The sequence below is a fragment of the Taurulus bubalis genome (genome assembly GCF_910589615.1).
Source record: "Taurulus bubalis genome assembly, chromosome: 3".
In the NCBI taxonomy this organism is placed as follows: domain Eukaryota; kingdom Metazoa; phylum Chordata; class Actinopteri; order Perciformes; family Cottidae; genus Taurulus; species Taurulus bubalis.
Window position 1 is genome coordinate 33,597,659 of NC_136591.1, and position 23,694 is coordinate 33,621,352.

The 23,694-nt window shown below is 41.9% G+C and overlaps 2 protein-coding genes across 2 annotated transcripts; both read left to right on the forward strand.

The window, feature by feature from the left end:
* Window positions 1-10,600: 10,600 nt before the first annotated feature.
* On the forward strand, window positions 10,601-13,186 carry LOC306734169 (12-(S)-hydroxy-5,8,10,14-eicosatetraenoic acid receptor-like; the record flags this gene model as incomplete). Its single annotated transcript, XM_079215506.1, has 2 exons — window positions 10,601-11,149; window positions 12,728-13,186. The coding sequence occupies 2 exons, from the start codon at window positions 10,601-10,603 to the stop codon at window positions 13,184-13,186; spliced, it is 1,008 nt and encodes a 335-aa protein (XP_079071632.1).
* A 7,374-nt stretch (window positions 13,187-20,560) lies between these two features.
* Window positions 20,561-23,322, forward strand: LOC306734205 (12-(S)-hydroxy-5,8,10,14-eicosatetraenoic acid receptor-like; the record flags this gene model as incomplete). The annotated part of the gene is made up of 3 exons (XM_079215545.1): window positions 20,561-20,715; window positions 21,888-22,293; window positions 22,855-23,322. The coding sequence occupies 3 exons, from the start codon at window positions 20,561-20,563 to the stop codon at window positions 23,320-23,322; spliced, it is 1,029 nt and encodes a 342-aa protein (XP_079071671.1).
* Between the last annotated feature and the right edge of the window lie 372 nt (window positions 23,323-23,694).

Sequence of the window (23,694 nt, forward strand, 5' to 3'; positions counted from 1 at the left end):
GGTGTCATTTATTCATGAGGAAAGCTGTTAGCTGCCACTTTAATGACAGCTAGTGTTTCTGTGTTCCACCAGCTTTCTGACCGTGCAGACGCTCTGAAGCAGATGCTGAAATAAAGCAGCGACTTCAGTCTTACGGTGAGAGGTGAACGAAGGTGCCATCGGGGAAGATCGTCCTCTCGCTGCCGTCGGGCTCCAAATACTTGATGGTCTGGTCTGGAAAGAAGATCTCTCTCTTCCCCCCCGGGTGTCGCTTCTCTGTTGGAGACGCATTATAAATGAAAGACTATACCATGAGCTGTGGTCGTCAAGGGGCAAGTCTGCAAAGCCGCTAAGTGCTCCATTGTTTACCAGCTCGTCACTAACTGTGTCTGTCTGCTGTTTGGGGCTTTTTAGAGCTTTTCCTCTGAAGTCAGCTGCCTTCTATTGCAAAAAGAAGGCACTATAAGAACAGCCGGGAAACTTAACATACACAATGTACTTTTTTTTTAGGTTTGGAGTCCCTTTCTTTCCTTCTGGCTTTGGAAAACTTGAAGGTGGTATTTCCTCTGGGAATGCAGATGTAGCTCGTTTGTCTACCACACCAAAGTAGCAGGCGGAGAGCTAAACAAACTCACTGTAAAGCCTGGGAATGCATCGTTTTTATATTTGTGAAAAAATATAAATTATAGACGCTTTCGAGGTGAGGACTATATGACATGAAATATAGTACTCAAACCACGACACATGAAGATTTGTTGGTCCAGGCGCTCTCTTACCAATCTGCTTGTTGGGGAAGTGAAAGACCTCCAGACCATTCGGGTGGGTGGTGTGTGTTGTCTGCGAAGCGGCATAGTAATACACCTGTAACACACATATGCATGATCCATGAAGAAGTTATCCAAATGAAAATAATCTACGTTCACATCTTTGTGTGATCTGGTCAATGCAGCACAGAAATGCAACCATGAAAACAAAAAGAAACAAAAAAAAAGGATTATTACTTATAACGTTGAAACATGCATAACAAAGGCCGCCACAGAGCTCACCACTTTCCCGTCTTCCAGAATGTGTTTGATGTCGCCATTGAAGAATGTGACAGTTTTGGTCTTCCCGTCTGCAGAAGTTACTTTGCGTGTCACGAGGTCGCACCCGTTGGAGAGAAGCTGCTCCATCTCGGGAGATAATGACATCTTCGTCAGTGCAAACTTGTCAACATGGCGTTCAAGTGATTTAGACTCATTTCTACGAGATGCCTGAGCAGGTTGCCATGTAATGGAATTCTCATTTCTGAATTATTTTGAGGGAAATGAGAATATCTTTAATTGTAAATATGATCCTAATTACCACTAAAAGAGCCTAATTCCTTGTTTTATTTGTATTTATTTATATACAACTGAGAGTAGCCCTTTAAGTTGGGAAGGTTAAATCAAGTTGGGGCAGTGACACAACTGGCACAGGGAGCATATTCACTTCCACTGCATAAAGCTGTAATGAGGTCAGTCAGTGCTTTGACACCACCTTTTGTCCGTCCTCATAAATTATTGCCGGAGTGCTTATAGACCACTTAACGGTGTATTATGCACTTGACCCATTTGATACCAACAAGATTTACACGGCAGTAAAATGAAATGGACTAAGTAGCTTTGAGAGTGTGAGGCCAGGGCGGATCTGTATTGGTTTTTAAATATTTATTGGAGATACATTTGTATTATTTACTGTTATGTCTTTTGAGTTAAAACGACTGAAGGCATTTCGTTTTTTTGTCTTACCTCCTCTTATGTGTCTCTAACCTCTTTAAAGTGTGATATGTGGCACCTATTCACCTCCATGACGAATTCAATTAATTTTAATTAATTTATAAAGCTCTGACTTGAATAGCTCATATGCGTTTCAGCCTGTCATCAAACGTTGTTGTATCTGTGTTCTCTAGAAAGTAGCTCAAATATTCTGAAAAAACATTGTAATATTATTAGAATAAAGTCATAATATTTTCAAGAAAAATAAACATGCCCCATAAAACTGATACCAACAGAAAACACTTTTGATAAGGCATAAATCTAACTACTGTGATCCACTTTTTAATAAACATTCAAAGTATTTGTGCCAATGAGCCATAACTAATAATAATAGCAGTAACTCAAACACATCTCAGAGCTCAGAGAAGAGTGCCGGATGGTCTGCTGGGGAGAATCGTGGTCAGCTGTGGAGCAGCGTATCTTTACTTTTTCTCATGGGTGTCATTCCCTTGGGCCGCCCCCAGGCCTTTTGGTGGGAGCTAGTCCATTAAGAGTGAGTTATTGTGTTTTGTTACGTTATTTTTCTTTTCTTTCTGGTTTTTCTGTCATTTAAGCGGACCCAGCACCATGTCACCCCCGTGATGTCAGTCTGGTCTAACAAACTGTGTGAGGAAGAGCTATTGCGGTTATTGCTGTGCATACTGAAAGGCACCCCAACCCAGGGTTGAATACGGCTGGCAAACTATTAATCACTGTGATTGTGACAATGATATAGAGGGGAGATTCCATGTTGATGTGATTCATGTGACCTGAAGAGAAGAAGACCATGTGTATATTTTACCTCTGACTGTCCCTCCTGATGTGTTTGTGCTGTACACCGGCCGGCCACTGGGCGGCACTGTGGCGTAACTGTTCGTTTCTCCCTCAGCTCAGAGTTTTCTCTGATCAGCTCCTCCAGCTGGCGTCGAACTTCAGACCAGTCACTCTCTCTCTGCTGTAACTGCTGCTGAAGGGCCTCCATCTGCTGCCTGATGGCCTGCACACACACACACGCACACACGCACACACACACACACACACACACACACACACACACACACACACACACACACACACACACACACACACACGCGCAGCGCTGTGACTCAGGTGCTGATTTGAAGGAGTGGGCGTATGTTTGTAAATGTTTGCACAGATTTACACCATTCTATTACGCCATGTTTTGCCGCTCTTCACTCGATGACCAGGGTTTCTACCAGGAAGCAGCTTGACGCTGATTTGAGTCAAGTTTCCTGAACTACTCAGTTTAACCATTTTCAGTTGGTCCTTGTGCAACACTTGTCTCCTTTCCCAATAAGTTGGAGGTCAAGATTATTTTTCCACTGGAACGTATGGGAGAAAGATATAAAGTAAACTATTGGTGTCATTGCCATTGTCATTGACTTTGTCACCATCATTGAGACTGCATCAGAGAGTGTTTTCCTACTTAATAGTAATTAACTATAGTAATTTGCTATACAGAGCGGTGTTTCCGAGAAAAGTTTTCTTTCTTTTTTCAGGTGGCAGGTAATTTCCCAGCAGCACCAAGCTTTACATGGTAATTTACCAGCAACACCCAGCGTCATCATGCACGACATCATCTCCAACAATTGCACAATCTATTGTCGCCCGGTGGAGGAAGGTTTCACATTTCCTTCAGACTCTTGATCCTCGTATTGAAAAGGCTAAAGTGGTCCCTGAAAGCACCGTTGAAGTGCTGCTGCCAAAGAGCTTGTTATCTTCAAAATGCAAATATGACAATGCAACTCCGGTGGTACCAGTTCTGCAACATACTCTCCACCAATAGGCGTGGCTGGTATTCATGGATTCAGGGAATACTGGAGGGAGCTTTGAAGAAATGCAGGATAGTAAATTATTACGGAGGCAAGGCTTTGACACGGATAAGTGTTACAAAGGCATTCCACAAGAAGTGGGCGTGTTGCATGTTGAGGAGAGGAGGTGTGAACGTCTTAATGGTTTGTGGTTGTGAAACGGGCCAATAAATGTCATGCGAAACGCAAAGGCTATATCTCGAGCAACACTGCAGCAAAATAGGTGATAAATCAATATTCTTGCGGCTTGAAAGATATACAGGTGTTGTTTTATCTTTTTATTAGCAGACATTAGTCTACTTCTCATACCATACGTCTGGTGGGACACTCAGGTATGCACGATTTATTGCTTGAATCTGATTTATTTTATATTTTTTGCTTGGGTGGTCGTATTATTTTTCTAATGTGGCGAGTATCAGATTCCAGAGTGAACTGGTCACGGTCCTGAGCTGACCCGCATGCGCAGAAGTGCTAAGACACAGCGTTCCAGCGTTACACTTGAAAGCTGATGTGCACGGAAGGGCTGCAACTTCGTGAGCAGATGATCATGAAGATGAAGATGAAGAGAGACGCATTTCGAATTATGGCTTTTTTTGTGGAGCAGCGGCCACTGCGTGTGTGCGGAGGTGTACATGTGTCAGTTCAGACTATTTTTTTTATCTGATTTAGGACCACATACGAAAGTGGCCCAAAAGATCTGATTTCATGTAATAAAAAAAATAAAAAAACAGATCTGAGTCACAAAAAAAAAAATCCAGTTTGGGACGCTTCTGCTTGCATGTGTACTTCCGCCCAAAAACTGACCTGGACTTCCCCAGTTTTGTGCAGACTGTGTTGGTTCCTCACGCCCTGGCTCTGCTCTCTGTTCTCCATCACATCCTTCTGATCCGCTCTTTCTCTGCATATAAACACAGCCATTTAGCAAATAATGTAAAAATACTTAAACAATGATAAAACAAAGACTAAGAGTCGACAGTTTCTTATGTTCCCCATTTTAGCTTAGCGCCTTAGCAGGAAAACATTTGCTTATTTGCATTGAACACAAAGTATAGCTGAGGCTGGGAATAATATTAGTGTTGCAAGCGTTTTTTGGTAATAAATTAATGGACAAATTAGAATCAACACCGCTGGATTAAAAAAGGCAGTCACCACCAAAGCTACTGAATGTCTATACCAAATCTCCTGGCAATCCATCTCATATTTATCAGGGTCTTTCGGAATGTCCCCAGTATACTGTAAAACTGTTAGTTTTGTTGATACAAGGTCGCTGAATTACTGGAACCTGTGCGTGACATTTCTTTGTGAAGAGTGCACATCATTTGCCGTCTGTGCTACCTCTAGAAGGAAATAAAAGATATGATGATCAACCAAAAAGCTAAAACTTGCACTCACCATTAACAGACGCAAATTATACCAACCTACTTCCTGGACCAAAGCTGTGTTGGTAGATGTGGAATCGATATCAAAGAGTCTGCTATGCACGTCATCAGAATATCAGTTTTTACCTGAGAAATCCACTCGATGTTTGTGGCATTTTCATTACGTCTGGGCCCTCGGCTTTCCTTCTTGGTTTCAGTGATTCTATCTTCAACATGTTCTGAGCCCCTAGACATAAAGAAATACACAACGGTCACTTGTCAGAGGCAAAAAGTCTGAGTGACAGATCCGGAAGTTGCCATCCCACGGTTTGGCCACTATTTAAAATTTTACTTTAAAAGCTCAGTGCTCTTACTGGGGGCTTGGTGGTGACCTCCCCAGGGGAGGGGATGGGGAATCAAAAGCAGCGCAGCTACGGAAGTGAAACACCATGAAACACACCAGCAATTATCGCTTATCGCCATAGGTGACCAAAGAGAACGAAAAAGAGATCTTACGAGATCGCAATTTTAAACACATGTCAAAATTACCATTGGAATCCCCCTGAGTTTTGTCCTCTCTGTTGGAGCTTGAGCTGGAGGAAGAGGATCTTTGCTGATGCCCTAATGAAGAGCCAAGACTCTGGTCCTGTTTCGGGATCTCCAGGAACATCCGTCCCTCCTCGGCCTCGCTGCCATAACCAGCCTCCGATAGATATAAATGGGATTCCTGGAGGCCGAGAGGAGGGGATGGGAGCTTGGGAAACTGGTGACACTGGGAGGGTGGGTTATATTCATCCTCCCTGCCAGTACCATCACCACCAGTAGTGCTTCTGGTGGTGGAATGTGTGGGAAATGTGCTGCGTTTCAGTGGTGTTATGACTTGACTTGAGAGACGAAATGCCGCAGCTTGCGTTTGACCTTCAACCCAGTTTGATCCCGCGCTGCTTCCTGGCCTTGACTTACCGCACTGGCAAAGATGAGAGTGTGTTTTTGTTTCATCACAGCATGCGGATAGAGTTTCCATGTTAAGGCTTGAGACTCTCGCCATGTGGTCGTCCATGATCTTAAAGCTAACAATAATTTCCTGATTTCCCCAGGCCCGAGGGGAAACCCCGTTGTCCCTCATGGGAGGGCGGATGTTAAAATGATGCACTGAGTTTGATTCATACGCAGCGCTGTGATGTTCGGGTGTCCACCCATATGTGTTGTTCTTCTGCAAGGATTGTTCCCATAGATCCTCTGAGGTGGCAACGCATGAGCTCACAGGCACTTTCCTAGGAGGCGCCGTGAATTCAAACTGAGCTTTTACCTCGTCAACTGTCAGTCCAACCGTTTCGCCCATGTTTTCCATTTCTTGGCGCCTCGCCCTTTTTCCCCTGAAAGGCGTGTGAACACAGGGTGTCGGCTCAGAGAGTGATTGTTTCATTCTGTCTTCTGTCTCTTCATCACTGCCATCTTTTTCTTTCAAATGGGATTTCTCCTTGGACTTTCTCTCTTGTGATTGGCTCCCTTTATCTTCTGTGCCTGTTTTTGCAGGAATGTGTTGTAGTTGGATAGGTAGACTTTCAGGTTGGGGCACGAGGGGAGTGTTGACGTAAGTTTGTTCTTTGCTGCAAACCCGGACCAGCGCCTGGATCTCTGTTGGGGTCTTCCTCTGGCTGAACTCGGTGGTCTGGCAAAAGTCTTGTGGAGTCTCAAACTCTCTGCCATGATCAGGCTGAAAGGTCAGAGGCGGGAAGGTTTCAAGCTGCGATGCATCGGCCGTAAAGACCCCGGACGAGGCAGGGGAGCGCCTCTGGATGCCAGAGGTTATCTTCCCGCCGGGCGGCTTCCGGCCGAGGGAAGCGCTCCTCTGGGCCTCCAGCTGATCGGTGACCTTCAAATTTGTTCTGTCCATCCTGGAATCGCCCTCACTCTCCCGCAAGAAGTAGCGTCTCTCCGTCAAACTCATCATCTCACAGAGGTTCTGAAAAATAAAAAGGTAAAAAAAAAATTATTCCAGAGTCACATGCAGATGTTAATATTAGCATTTAATAGAGTGCATTTTAGCGTTTTTCTGACCATTTGGTCTTCTTTATATTCAATTGGACTGGGAAGAATGTTTTTGGCAACTTGCGAGAATTTCTGTTTGGTTTTCATCAATAAAAAGTGAAGCTACATTCTAATGGATGTGACCCTCCTGCCCTATATTTAACATGATTGAGATTCTAAGAGTGATGGCACACACAATGACACAATAAAGAAATGAAAATAAATGACCGAAAACATTTAATTTACCACGATTTTTGTATGTTTCATCCAGCAGGATTGGTGGACATCAGCAATGCAACTTTATTCTGTGACATTAATAAATATTTACATTTGAGGTTTAGTTTGATGTTTTTTTGTCATCTAAATGGTGTCTAATCACTTGTCCTACACTGTACATACTATAGACTATTATGGAATATACCTCAGAGACTTCATGCACTTCCAGCTGCTCCTCCACACACTCCCTGAGGATCAGAGTTGGTCCCCAGACAAAGAAAAAAAAAGAACATTTCAAATTATATTTGGAAAAGACAATACCAAATAATATCAAAGCAGAGTTAAGGTAACAAGGAAGTGGCACACATGTTCTGCCATACAGTATGTTCAAGAGGAACAACCCAAAACCCTCCAGAGCTGTAGGGCAGCCGTCTGAGTACCTGTGTTCAGGGCTGGCAGAGGGGCTGACTGGGTCCTGGTCTCCGTCTCTGTGCACAGTCTGATCGGCCTCTGTGGCGGGAGGCAAGTGTCTCTGGTCTGCCGTCTCTTCTTTGGATCTAAATGCATCTGAGTGGGAGACAATGTATACGCAGTACTGTATATGATGCTGATAGATCAATCAGAAAGGAGGGAATCTGCAGGATGGAAGGAGAAGGAAAGCTTCATCGTGTGCACGCTTGGAAGCTACAAATATGTGACTGGATGAGTGCCAAACCTCTCAGCCTCCTGTGAGATAGTACGGATGACAGAGTACTGAATGAGTTACAGCAGAAGGTACAACTTTACAGTGAGCGTTACCGGAGTCACAAGCGGGCGTGAGAATCTGAGAACAGTAGTCCGGTTGTTGCTGCGTCCGACAGGCCTCTGATGCTGCAAAGCTGCACTTCTCAGAGTCCTGCTGAATTGACTGAACACACTAAAAATATAAGAGCCACGATCCTTTGGGTTAATAACTGCTGTTCATTTCAATAACTAACTAAAAAAGAAGTACCGATGGGATATTACATTTTAATTTAAGCTAACACAAGGAACTTTCATCTTGTGTTGATTTTGGCGGACCCTGTAGAGATAACAGCGGTTTCGGAGCACCAGAGTCCCTTTGGAAAACCTCTCATTTTAGAGCAGCGGGGACTGACAGTTTTGCCCCGAGCGGTCCGGGAGTCGCACCAGATGACAGACATTAAGAATAGCTCCATAGAAACAGACCATATTCCTGCAGATGGTCTTTGTTTGCCTTGTTTTGAATTGAGAATGCTTCACAGTTAAAAGTTGCTCACAATAACTAATAAATGCAATGTTTATCATTGTAATAGTGCATGTTCTTAATGAATGTAAATCATCTGTTTTTTCTTCTTAAAATGGGAAGCAGGCAACTTATTCTACAGCCATTACAGTGTGCAATCTACATTTACTTCAAACTGATGAGTGAAAGCAAAGTACTTGTTTATTGCGACAACAGTCTGTGTGCTGTTTATTGACAGAATGAAGATGAAGTACGGCATCTGCAGACCAGAATGAATGCAGCTATATGAACTTAATCCTTGTGGTTCTTTACGTCGTATGAATTCAGCAAAATTCAAATCTGAAAGCACACAAACCAGAGGGGCAGTATTACATATACATAAAGTGCAGGTTTTTATTGAATATATGACAACCTACACTCTTTTCTAAGAAGAAAATGTTACAGTACATTTATCATAATATCCATTGCAAGAATATCCATACTTCCCATGATAGGAGAGGTAACTAATAAACAGCTATTGATAGAAAATGAGGGATAAGGTGTTAAGATACAACATGAAATTGCCTACCTATCAATCAAAGTCTTACCTCCTCAAGTGTAAGTTTAGGGTTAATACCTGGATCACATTTCAAAGTAGAGTTTAAAGTTTTGGTGCAGCCGAATGACATTGTATCTCGGTTTAGAGTCAAAACTAAACTGACGTCTGGATATAATCTATCATCTTTTTGACCTACTTTTCAAGTTTCGCTGCAACATGATTCAAAGATAAACCAAGATTTATTCAGGTATAACAAATGAATCTCAGTTGGTGCAGCCCGAGACAAGATAGATTGCATCAAGCGTTCTCGTCGCTCAGTATAAACCTTAACCACCAGAGCATAAATCCTCTCAAGCAGTAAAACCATTCAACAGCATGAGAGAAATGTGATTGTATTTCATAGGTCCTTAAACTGCTGATGACTTTGACTTTCCATGTCTTGTGTAAATCTCGTTTTTGGAGAGAAGTCACGTCCGTAAAACCTGTTTGACTCTCACGAGCTGTCTGGACTTGCAGCTGAAGTAAAGACGGAGGCATGCAGAGTTGAGCGTGAGGCCCAGGGCTAACCCCCCTTCTCCTCCTCCCTTAAAGAAGTCCTCCTCCCTTAGGACGCAAAATTCCATGCAACCTCGTTTACTTTTCCTTACATAGTAGAAGACATTGACAGTTTGTCGCTACGTCCATCTCGTCGTGCCTACACTTAAATCCATCACCAATTCCCAGGGATCCACATCTCTAAGGGGAATCATTCTTGGAAAATTCCCCTTATTTTTTAAGCCTTTTTAGCATCTGCTGAGGAGATGTGCAGCTTAAAACAGCGCCCAAAAGCTGTCATTTAGGAGAAACAGTAAGTCAATTCAGTAGCTTTTGGGATTTACTGAACCCTCAGAGTAGCAAAATGCTAAATTCTCACAGTTTGTGCCAGAAAAAAAAGCAGTATGCTTTGCAAGAAGATGAAGCGATCACACCAGTGATTGGCCTTCTGTCTAAAGTCATAACAGCTCGAGGTTTCACAGAGGGACATGTCAGTGCTTGACAGCGGCATGCAGACTTTGCTCGGGTTTTATCATAAGAGAAATCTCGCCGCGCTTGTGCTTCGTTCAATGTTTAACAAATAAAGAAAAACTGAGTTTGGTCATTTGTAAGTTAAATCTTAACACTATGGTATTTGTCCCTTGTTTGCTCCACTGGTCTCGCAGCGGAAAAGCAGCTGGTGACTCACCTCCTCGGGCTACAGAAAGGGCGGAGCTACGAGAACAGGGCTGAACTGCCAGGCAAACTTAAGGCAAAGAAGCTGTCAAGCATTTGCTCCTGCACACTAGGAGTATCACTTCCAGACCTGATACTGGCACTCACTCAAACCTGAATGATTTTGGAAACCAGAAGCCCACGCGAGGACTGAAAGAAGGATCTAAAACCTCAAAGAGGATTAAAACTGAAGACAGTGAAGAAACTTGTTTGGCAGGATTTTTTTCTTCTTTTGTGTGTGTGCGTTAGTGTGTGTGTTACTGTGTGTTTGCCTTCAGATTTAATGTGTGAGATAATTTCCTTGTCAGTTTAAGGGGAAAACCCATTGCTCGTTCTAGCTTGTATTTCATATTGGATCAATCACCTATTTCACTGCTGCAATGGCAAACAACACCGGTTTACAAGATATCGAGGACTGCGAAGCCATGAACAAGGCACTGTACAAATTCTACGCAGCCGTCATGATTGTGATTTTCATCCTGGCTCTGCCTCTGAACGCATCTGTCCTACACCTCTTCATATTCAAGCTGAAGTTCTGGAAATCCAACACCAACAACATCTTCCTGTTCAACCTGGTGCTGGCCGACATTCTCCTGATCTTCTGTTTGCCCATAAAGGCGCACAACTATATACATGGAGAGAGGCGAAGCGACAACGACACGATTTGCAAAGCTATGCTCTTCATGTTGTTTTTGAACCGCGGGGCCAGCATTGCCTTCCTGACGGTGACCTCCATCGACCGGTATTTCAACGTGGTGCACCCTGGGCGCAAGAATCTCCTGAGAGCTCTCAAGAAGTCTCCGCAGATCTCGATCCTCATCTGGCTGCTCCTGCTGCCTCTCACCATCCCCACCATGCTCAAGACCTTTGAATGCTGCAACAGCCACAGCCAACCGCCCAATGGCACTAAAGAAGACACCCTGGTTAAGGTAATGTTTTCCATATGTGTAATATATTTCAGTTTGCCGTCAGCGAGTTTCCCAACATCGGCCCCAAAAATCCAGTACAGAGCATGAAAGGAGAAGTTCCAAAGCGTGAAGCCTTTTGGCTTCACTGGGAAAATCTTGTGTCATGCGTTGCTGTCAGGTGGGACCATGTGGCATCGCAGCGCTGAGTGAGCACGTTTTCATGTCATCACATCAATACATACTTCACTGTAATTTGCGCAACACAGTGTCCACACAACGTCCAGAATTATTTTTGCAGAAACAGCAACTCGGCCTGAAGTAACAGAGAGCGGTATTCAGATATTTTACTGGAGGAAAAGTAAAAACCTTTTAAAGTGCTGCCTTCAAAAATATTCCTAAAAAGTACTTAAGTATTCACATCAAAATGTAAAACTTAGTAAAAAAGTAAAAACTTTAAAAAAAACTTTAAAAAGCAGAATGACCCATTACTGAACAATAAATATTGTATTACTAGAGTAATAATCACTTAATGTTGCAGCCTGTAAAAGGTGGAGCTGTTTCTTACCTAATATTGTGCTGTGTAGCTTATACATGTATATACATTCATATTTTGTGTTAATAATTTAAATCTGCAAGGCAACTAGTAACTTAAGGTATCAAATGAATGTAGTAGAGTAGAAGTAGAAATGTGCCCAAAATGTAAATACCTAAGTACAGTACAAGTACCTCAAAATTGTAAATGTACTTATTCACATCCCACCAGTGACGGGGAGTCTATTCTGATTCATGTGACTGAGGGGCCGAGAGCCCTTAGCAGAAATGAAGGGTGTGTTATCTCACCCAAAAGCTCCACTTAGATCGAGACAGTTTCGAGAGCTATTTTTGCACTGACACACCACAGAGCTGCTCTAAAGTTGGGACATGTCCAAGCTGGAGTGTGTGAAACTGCACCGCGCATGACAGAAAAGGATGGGCGCTTTCTGGAAAACCCAAATATTAATATTGTAATAAGAGGAGATGCTATTTATTCACTATTAATTTCACTTTATATGAGATTCCATGCACGACAAGGTGTAAACAGTGTATTGTCTATTTTCTTTGTACATTAGACGCTGTGTTTATAGCGTGGCCTCTTAATAAAAATAGGTTGGGTTTAAATTTCATTCATTGTTTGCCGTCAGCTTAATTCTTAGTGAGAGTATTTACACTGGTAATCTCTCTAGTAGTAAAGCATGCACAGTGTTGGCTGTTTTTGCATCCACCTTGTCTGTAGTGAAAACTAAGTAGATTTACTTAATACTATATTTAAGTAAAATTTCCATTTTATTTTACTACTTAGTTCTACCGCACTACATTTTAGAGGCACATATTGTGTGTTTCTCTCCACTGTGACAGTTATAGTTACTCTTTACTTTATAGATTAAGAATTTGGGGATCACTAACAATTCCAAATTCGTTCCTGTGTCAAAACGACTTCTGGTTCAAAATAGATTCTCGATTCAGCACATCGGGTTCCTAATTTCAAGATGTGTTCATCAATGTGTTGTTGATGTAAATGATGCAAATTAATAATAATCCTCTTTTTTTCTGATTTTTAAGGACGTGGTGGACAGTATGCGAGAAGTGGTCTTCTTTTCCCAGATTGTCATCCCCTTCATCATCCTGGTCTACTGCACGGTGCGCATCGTCAACCGGCTCAGGAAAAAGACCGTCGGGGACAGGACCAAGCTGAGGAGGGCGGTCTTCCTGGTGACCGCCGTCATGGTGGTCTTCTCCTTCTGCTTCCTCCCCTGCACCTTGGCCAGGATGGTTCTGCTGATCGCCCGGGTCGAACTGTCTGAAGCCTGGCAGGATAAAGCTGCCGTGGCCTTCGACGGCCTCATGGTCCTCTCCTACGTGGATTGCCTGCTGGACCCGTTGATCTACTGCTTCTGCAGCACCAAGTTTAAAGGTCTTTACCTCTCCAGTTATTTCCCGTTCTTATTGAAAGGCAACGAAGTGCCGTTGGACAGCTCAACGGGAGTCACGTCGCAACCTCGGCGCAATAACGTGATTTGAAACGGGAAACCTTAGGCTGTTTCTCTGTGGGGTGACACCTCTGCGAGGATATCTCCAAAAGGATATTATCTGAGACTGACAGTGCACCTCAAACATGTTTTTACTTCATGAAAGGGGACTTGCTATGAAGACTAAGGCGTACAGTTGTTTTTTAGGTTTCTATTTTCTATTGATTCTTAAAGAAAGAATCTCGATGATTGTCATTTAAATAAATGGCTGTTAAGTCACCATCCATCGCCAAATGAGGTACCGCAAAGGTAACTGAGCCAATGGCCCACTGACAAAAAAGAAAAGAGGTTGAATTTGCAGGATTTCAAACTGACGTTCCCCTGGAAAGTCAGACACTGTTTGTGTTTCTGATTTTTGGGACGTGAGATCCAAAACAACACCTGCGACTAACGATTACTGAACGGTTGAGATTGTAAATGATATATATATATATATATATATATATATATATATATATATATATATATATGGGTCAATGACATGACATGCATATTTTTGTGTCGGAATCCATTATCTCCTTTAAAAAATTTGTGTTATCAATTCATGACATATGTCATTTAATTACATAAAACCTATATAAAACCAATCAGTGCGACACAAGGAGATAACATTGTCAGTTGGCACATTGATAAACATCAGGTGGTGCAGCCAGATACAATTGTAATTTAAAGCAATAAATAATAGGTTAAAGTGAAGAAATGGTTGCTGAATATGATGTGAAGAAATATTGTATTAAATGTATTCATTTCTATATTTGTATTATTATGTTTTTCTATTTAATTGTAAAATCAAATGTTAAATATACTAAATACCTAGAGAATGCAATTATCTTAAATGATTACATCTATAAAACACAACCATAAAACAACAATGTGTCAGGCAACTGTAGTCACTCCAAGGGATAATTTCCCAAAGTTTCTGTATATGTATAAAAATATACATACTATATATATATATATATATATATATATATATATATATATATATATATATATATATAGATATATATACATCTATATATATATATATATATATATATATATATATATATATATATATATATATATATATATATATATATATATATATATAAATATAGACATAAATAGAGGTACATATGTAAATAGGAAGATCTGGCTCTTTCACAATGAGTTACGTGTTTCAGGGCATTGTAGATTTACTGCAGTAGTGAGTCAACAGGTCGAGTCGTCTCCTGATAATGTTAAATATATTCATGTTGGCGGATTTTATTAAGTGATGTTTTTAAATATATTTTTTTAAATGGGAAGCCCTCTCGGGTCAAAGTAGGCACATCTGTTTTTCTTTTTTATCTTCGACAGCTAGTAGTTATGACCGTGAAAATAATACTTTTTTTCAGTGTTCCTGAGGCGGTGGAAAAAAGAAAAGGAATCTTACCCGTCTTACGCAACATTTATCTCAGCTTCTACATTAATCAAGTACTAGTCATGTATTAGTGTTTAATGCCATCAGTTAAGGCTAAAACTTTTGTCACCCAAAAGTGTTAAAATCATCTCTAATGTTCTGTAAATAGTGAGGGTTCCCAAACTAGGGGAACTAAAGAGGGGAAGGGTATCAAATGTGTGCATGTGACTGACTCCATAATAGACACATATTGTGCTATGGTCAGTCCCCCAATACGTAAGACTTAACCCTAAAGGCCCACACAGGAAGGTGATTGTTAATGTTGAGTTATTATGGATTTGTATAACTGTTGCTGTACATATTTTCTGTCTGGGATCATTCTCTTGTCATATGATTTGAAGTTCCAACTTTGAAAACCATTAATCCAGCGCACCAAAAGACACGCCTCAAAAATGTAAATTTCCCCCACAATATAAATCCTGAATCATGCTTTGAACCAGACTAAAAAAAACTTTACTCAGACTTATTCACATAAATGATATTGTGCATGTATAAGTCATCTGGATGGTCTCACGCACCGTGATGATCTCATCAACAGTAATAAGGCAGCGAGTGAGACCATGTCTGTTGGTCACTGTCTTGGCTATAAATACACTCATGAAAGACTCCTTTGTGTGCTAAAGATGCATCACTGGGTCGTAAATCGTAAATCGTAAAAGTCACCGGTTTCTATTTGACACAGCATTGTTTTAAATGGTGAAACGCTGCAAGAATACAATGATACATTTGCGGAGTGGAATGTTAAGCAATTTTCTTGTCAACTTGAATTCATCATGATATCTGATTAATGTCAACAAGTGGGAACACGGCCGAGGAAAAACCCCGTTTGGTTTCGGGGGGGGGGGGAAGGCGTCTAGTCCTAGTGACAGATCCCCAGCTCTACAACTTTAAAGTAGATTAGAAAAAGAGAAAAAGCTAATGGGTTCCTCCTTTGCCCAAGGTAACAAGAGCAATGCGTACTGAGCAGAGGGTCACAAACAAGCAAAGAATTACCTACACACACAATCCATTCCTCCCTGCAAATGTCATATCTGTGTGTCTAAGTGGATGAAAACCATCCAAGTATTGGCCGAGTAAAGAGAGGAGCACATGGTTTAAAGTCGCATATAGTGTGACCTTTGCATACTTTGTCATTCAGTTGTGTAGTTTTTTTTGACTTGAGCGGAGCTGTGCGCTTGTTTGTCTGCGATTGAGTTGTTCATTCATTTATTCGTGGGCTCCAATGTCTCTCATCTACTGTCACTCATTACAAAACTGAAGCATTTTATTCACCAACATCTACAAAGTGAGAAATGCATGCTGGAGTTCATTTAAAGCATCTAAATGTATTCAATCAAATTACTTGAGATTCAAGTTTTGATGGAACACTGACTGACAAATCGTCCTGACATGAAAGCAGCATTATTGCAGCTAAAGTCTATTATATGGCTCCTCAAAATAATACATTAATTTTAAGTTTTGTCACCCTGTAACATATATTCAGTGTAATAGAAGTGTTTGATTTGACAAACATCTTCTGAATTCTTCTGATTATTATTTACATGGAATTTACAGAATGTGTTCCTGACATATTATAAATAATTCTTTATTCTAATAATATAAATATCATAACCCTAACCACCAGTTATTTAAGTGACGTTGCCAGTAGGACTGTTTATCCTTTTGGTAACAGAAATGATTAACACAGCAGCAATCACATTCTCTGACTCGTTTCATAGGTGGCGTTGTGTAAATACTTGACTTGCCTTTTATGTGTTTTTACTACTGCTGTAATATGTGAATGTATAAATAAATTGTCCTATCTTCATTTTTTAAAGTACATTTCTGCAGACTGATCCTTTATTTTCAGCATAACTCCGCCGTCATGCAAACATTCCCATCTAGTCCAGATATGAGTCAATATGCATTTAAGCAATCTTAAAAACTTCTGTTCTGGTGTAAAGAGTGTGTGTGGTTCTGATTATCAGCTCTATTGTGTCTGAAAAGCAAACAGTCTGAGAAACAAGAGGCTGACTTCAGTCTTAAAGCGTCAAATGGCAAACAGCATGTGATAAACCACACAGTTGTTGTGGTTGTTTTTGAACAACTGAAATGCAAAAAAAAAACAACATTGAGCTGGTCATGAAGCATATCCGAAATTCACATTTAGTTAAATGCATTGTGAGTCTTTTTCGCCAAAGTCAGAACTTTTCTAATCCTACATAACAGGACTCTACGCGTTCGCATGAAAATTGGGTCAGATGAGATCGCTTGTTTGGTCTGTGTGAATAGAGACGCAGTGTGTTGATATGGTTCTCGGCAGGCAGTAGCTGGTTCTTACCCTGGCATGTGGAGACAGGGCCATCCTCAGACCACAGAGGAGGTGACACTGGGAAAACTGGGAGCTGTGGTGCAACACAGTGAGGGGAGTTTGTGAGAGGAAAAAGAAGACATGATAAGATGTTTTCAGACGAGTGTCATAGAATTATGAGAGCTGATTAAGGAACTCTCTCTTAAAATATAATGGGCAGGTCTTTCCAACATAATTCCCATCTTAAAATGTTTTCTACATATAAATGGATCCAGTATGAGCTTATCCTGCAGTATAAACCATGATGCAATGCATGATACCATGATCCGATGACAATTACACAGAAAAATGTGTGTTATCTGATTTAAAGCATAGCATCATCCATGTTTGCAAAGTGTTTCCCCTGACATCTCCAGGCCTGGTGTTGAAACGGAAAATAATCTGGGTTTATTCTGGAGGAAAACACACATATTTTGTGAAAAGAACTCTCAGTGGAAAATCTGGTTCAAGTTTCACTACTTTGTGAAATTTTTGTTCAAGTTGGCAGCCACCCAACCCTTACATATAATCACCTCCCGGTTCGGTCCTCACCAACTATTACGCGCATATTTGTCTCTTAAAGGAACAGTGCAGGTGTCTTGAAGTGGCCGTGTATGAAGCACTTATCCAGAGTCAGTGCAGTGTATGATGGTCGACATGCACTCAGTTTGCAGAAACGGACTGGAGTACCAATGAAATATGTTTTTGGTGCCTTGTCCATACAGCTGCTCGCTTCACATGCACTCAAAACTTACTCAAAGCTTATTCAGCATACAGCTTAAAACTGGTTGTTTGGACCTAACTTTCCAACCGATTCACAGTAAAGTACCTATCTTCTCAGAGATCAGTACAGGCTGCAAGGCGACCCACAGCAACGGCACATAGGCAGGAAACAGAGAGAAGCAGATTAGAATGTGGAAGAAGAAGTTAAATATCTAAAAGATAGTGAGTGTGTGTGTGTGTGTGTGTGTGTGTGTGTGTGTGTGTGTGTGTGTGTGTGTGTGTGTGTGTGTGTGTGTGTGTGTGTGTGTGTGTGTGTTAAATGGAAATGCGAGCTGGGTGCAAACCACTCGGCCAAGAAAATGATTCTTGGAATTTATGCTCATACTGATTCTAATAAATGTAAGAGACGTGTCTTCCAGAGCACCTTGCTTGCTCTGACTGCAGACAAAGTAAACCACTGAGTGTCTGTATACTGTTGCCATCATCACTGGCGCTGAGGAAAAAGAAAAAAAAAGGTAGTGAAGAATAAACAATATGACCATGTTTTAACAAAACCCGTCAGTGGATTACTACTGAGATTACTATGCATGAACAAATACAAAAAAGCATGTGCAGGAAATCACAGAGGCATAAATAAAAATGAGATAAGTTCTTGCAGACACTTTTTTTCCCTAACTGACATGGGGCACTGATAGCTCTGTGTGAAGGTGATGCATCTATGCAACGATACTGAGGCATCGCACAAGTCTGCATGGCTCTCATGTCAACGTGCACGTGCACTAATCAGTCTTTCACACCCGGTTGCGCAATTACAGAGTTTGCACAAGGTAGAGTGTACTATTGTGAGCAATATGTAAAGCAGATTTCATCCTACAAAGCACCGTATTTAGATGCACTGGAATGTAAACTAAGGACTAACTAATTGTCTGACCTGGTACAGTCTTAAAGCATACTGATATATATATATATATATATATATATATATATATATATATATATATATATATATATTTTTGTTATGCTCCAAGATCAAAGCGTAGAGATGCATGACTCGATGCACAGGATGAACTGCTCCCTCATGCTGCTTCAAGACAATACTGGCGCCGTCAAAGCGTCCAATTTTCCAAATTTGGTCCAACCACACAGCCAAACAGAAAATCCGGGCAGTGCCCGCTCCTATGGCCTGTGGAGCCGCTCAGGAGAGCGCGATCCGCATTGTTCGTAGAAAGTAATGGCCTTGATCCACAATGTCAGACTCCGATGTGAAAGCAGAGTAAATGGACTTGGCTACATGGTCCGAATTAGAAGCGATCAGCATACAAACAGGTTAGCTTACTTATGTACACTTTGCATGCGTTTGAACTTCCTTTTGCTGCTGAGACACTTTAATTACCATCCATAAACGTCTATCTTGCGTTATATTTGGCAAATTCCAGTTTCACAATCATGTCGACTGGAATCCTCATTTTAAGGAGGAACGGTAAACAACATTTCTGTGGGAGAAGCGCAGTGTTGCAATGGCTATTAAAGGATGAACTGTTGTGGTCGGGGGATGCAATGGACCAAATGTCTAAATGCACCGACTGTGTTTGGACATGTGTTTGGACATGTGTTCGGTTGCAGAAGTTTTGCAACGTTGTTCTTTTGTGCAATTTTACATCACATCTGGGACAGAGCGTGACAAAGGCGCAAACCTTTGTCACGCTGACCGACTTTCGCTTCCAGCATACTTACCTTGTAGAAAAGTGAAGTCTGTTAATAAGTGCATGGCTTTGCAGCAGCTCATGGAAACATTTTTAAATCATTATAGTATGCAGCATATAAGGTCCTCGTTTTGTTGCCTGCCAGTGAAAGTAGCCACAGAGAGGCAGGGGAGTCAAGTTAAAAATTGACAAGATCATCTAAAACAGCTGTGACGAGATCCAAACACTGGGAGCTGCTTGACTTCCTCCCGGATCCATTTTCTTCTGGCATCTATTGCCCGGCCGTCCAGGGAAAGAGAGAGCACTTGTGCTTCCCAAAAACCATAAAAGGGTGTTGAGGAAAAACAACGACTCACAACATCATTCTACCATCATTTATGACCATATGGTGAGTAACTCCTCCACTGAATTTAGGGTTTGATTAAACAGATCTGTGTCTACAACATAGTAGATCTTGTCCCTAGAGTACCCAATAATAAAGACATGTGCAGGCATGATGGTTGAGCATCGACAGCCACCTAAGGAATTTCACAAGCGTCAACCCACCCCCAGCTGCTGGTAAACCCTTCAACAACAAGGTTCCCAGTCACCTTTGTGTGTAATAAAGAAACTAAAAAGGGCATGTCACTATCTCTTATCTGACAATTCCAAATGCCGATGCTCCTAACGTGTTTTTAAGGTGGAAAACTATTTTCCACACCACCCTTCTGAGTACGTTAAGCATTACGTCTTCAAACCACACCTCCAGCTGCCAAAAAAAAAAAGGTTCTTCCTCACTGAAGAATCAGTGGCAGTCTCTTGCATAAAAAGGGCTCACAGACTCACAGACTCACAGAGACAGGGTGTTTTCTCCTCTCTACATTCAATACTTTTTTTTTCAGCTCATGCTGTGTTTACAGTGCACGTTTTCCTCAGCATGTTTTAGCACGGCCGGCCGGGCTGTGTTCGAGCTCCAGAACCACTGTGAGGCTCTCAGAGGGGGGCTGTTGAATTTGACGGATTACAGTGAGAAGGGGAGAAGATTCTGGGTCAAGCACCTTGGGAAAAACGAAGGATTTTTAACCTGCCGGGAAACACCTTTGACCCTTATTCCTCCCATTGCTTTGGTAGCGTTTTAACTGAAATTTATTCTACTGCTGTAGAAGTAGTGCTGCTTCGATGGGAGTTATGTCCAGCCAACAAAACATGTCTACGAATGAAACAATCGACCACTGCAAAGTCCCCAATCAAGTCACATACAAAACCCTCTCCTGGCTGGTTATTGGAGAGTTCGTGCTGGGTCTGCCTCTCAACCTGTCGGTCCTCTACATCTTCATCTTCAGGTATGAGGAAACACAATCTCGCTACCACTGCCTATTAAAAGTTTCCCAGAAAGTACTCAACAAATAAATGTGGATGAGTGAGAAGTGAGTTAAAGCCTTCAGAGAGGGGAAAAATTTCAACTTGAACTTGATAATTGATGTCTGTCTGATTTATCCGCTAGTAGGAATTTCCCGGCATTTAGCCTCTCTGAGTGATTGAAACCACAAGAGTGTCAGTGAGTCCAGGTGACTTTGACTTACTGTTATTAGTACTTGGGATACCTGATCAATCTGTCAATTTTCCTGGAAAGAAGGGTTCGGTTGGCTGTGTATGGCACAGTTTGCCACAAATTTGAGAGCAGGGCGGATCGAACATGACAATTAACTTCAGTCTTGGTTGTTATTAGATAACCCCCAACAAATAAAACAATTAATTTCCGGGCAATTAAAAATGTATCACTGGGCAAGTGATTTCTGACTTATAAAATATCTAAATGTTGGACAAGTTTTGTCTTGATTCAATGAATGATCCTGATGCATGTTTAATACCACTGTAGCTTTGTGTTTACAGGAATAAATTATAATAGATGCAGGCTCACTCCAGCGGGACAGCAGTCACATCCTGTTTAGATTCTCATCCCATTTCCGCAATAAAAAACGCAGAAATTATCTTTAAAACCTTTACTGAAACCGTGTGGCGATTTTACATCGTAAAAAAGTGACATCACTTCAGAACCAAACCGTATGTGTGCCTGTTGAATTCACTTTTTTAGTGAGTGCCATTCAAACGAGACGAGCTGGGGGTGCTAGTCTTGAGATAAACTGATAAAAGTGTTGAATGGGGAACATACTGTACTGTGGAAATGGATTATCTCTCACAGTACTCAAAGGTCTGCCAGCAGACAAAACTGTGTGCAAAGAGTCAATGTTGTCTTTGGCACTATTCTATATTACCACCACTGAAATAGTAACGAAAAGAAATGCAGCGGCTATGAAATATATCCATAGAAATCTCCTTTTAACCATTGCGGATCCTCTTGGAGTCATCCCATCATGAGCATTAAGCAGTTTGACGAGTGCAGAGATTCTGTAGATGTTCAGGATTAAATGTGAGGACAGGATCACAGCCTCACAGGCTTCCTGCTCTGTGATGGGAAGCAACTAACTGCATTTGTTGATGAATTCCCCCTCAGGTTCAAGTTCTGGAAGAACAAAAGCATCTTCCTGTTCAACATCGTGGTTGCCGACTTCTTGCTGGTGGTCTGTCTCCCTGCCAAGGCCTACCACTACCAGAATGGCAATAGGCGCAGCCCCGACAAAATGGTGTGCAAGACGATGATCTTCATGCTGTTTCTCAACCGCGGCGCCAGCATCGCCTTCCTCATCACCCTCTCCATCGACCGCTACTTCAACGTGGTGCAGCTCGGGAGGAGGAATATCGTCAAAGTGCTGAAGAAATCCCCTCACGTCTGCATCGTCATCTGGCTCCTCCTGCTGCCGCTCACCATCCCCACGATGGTCAAGACCTTCGAGTGCTGCAACAGCCTCGGCCGCAAATACGAGACTCCTTTTCACGACGTGACGGACACGTTCAGAGAGGTGGGCTTTTGGTTTCTTTTGTTTTAAAAATGGACGTGGAAACCAAAAAGGCTTTAATAATTACAATTGCCTACTACACCGACGTATACCAACCCTGCCAAAGCTAACAAGAGCAAGAACTGCAGTTATTTACACAACCTCATACTATCATAGACAGACTTCCTATAAAGCTAACAGTCATCACAGTTATATAGCTTTAATGGCTGATGTAATTGCCCTAGTTCCCACAGGCAGCGTAAACAAACCCGTCTAGGCATCTTACTTTTTTTTTGGTGAGTCGAATAATTGATCAAAAAGACCTGCAACTATTTGTTGAAGAAAAACAAAATCCTCCTTTTGGGCTGCTTCTCTGACAAAACAAGACAAGTGAGGAAATGAGGTTTAGATGAGTGAGACTTCTGAGGAGTTTCATTTAAAAATGAGTCAGAAACCTCAGCGCCCAGAAAAAAAATCTTTGACTGAGATGTGTGGATAGTGAACTCTGCCTGCAGAGACACGGCATGTGTCACACTCACGGTCACCTTTCATCCTTTTGTTGCTGTTGCTTTGTTTTTTTTTAAGGTTGTCTACTTCGGCCAGATCATCATCCCCTTCATCATCCTCGTCTACTGCACAGTGCGCATCGTCAACCGGCTGCAGAGGAAGACGGTGGGGGAGAAGGCCAAACTGAGGAGAGCGATGTGCGTGGTCTTGTCCGTCTTCGTCGTCTTCTCCGTCTGCTTCCTGCCCAGCACCGTGGCCAGAGCGGTGCTGCTGACCGTCCGGCTTAAAGAATGGCAGGACGCGGAGGACATGGTGGTTCAGGTCTACGACAGCTTCATGGTTCTGTCTTACATCGACTGCCTGCTGGACCCGCTGGTGTACTGCTTCTGCAACTCAGGGTTTAAAGATGCCTACATATCCACCTTCTGTCCTACGTTCCTCCGGAACAGACTGCCAGATACTGACTTTGGTTTGGGAACGACAACAATAACGACAACTACAACTTCTGGAATAAGAGAAATTACTTTGCCGATATTAGCAAAATGATCCCCCCCCCCTTCTCTTATACTGTAGTGAACGCGATCTCCAAGGTGCTTGTTCAACATTACGCCTCAGCTGCACAAATAGCATAACCACAGGTCGCTCCACACACGCTATATATTATAGATAAGAGTATTAACAGCTAGAGCAATACTGATTAATGTTGTCGACACAAGGCTGGAAACACAGAGACCTAAACAAACCATCTTCTATCTAAAAAGCTGCACATGTTCATGGTTTATCTGGAGCCATGTTTGGGGCCAGTCTCACGTACACTGCTGATGCATTTCTCGCTGTAACCCTTAATAACCTGAGGCTGTCTTTTGAACAATTTGAGAGTTTCTTTCCACACTTTTCTCCAACATGCTGATGCTCGAC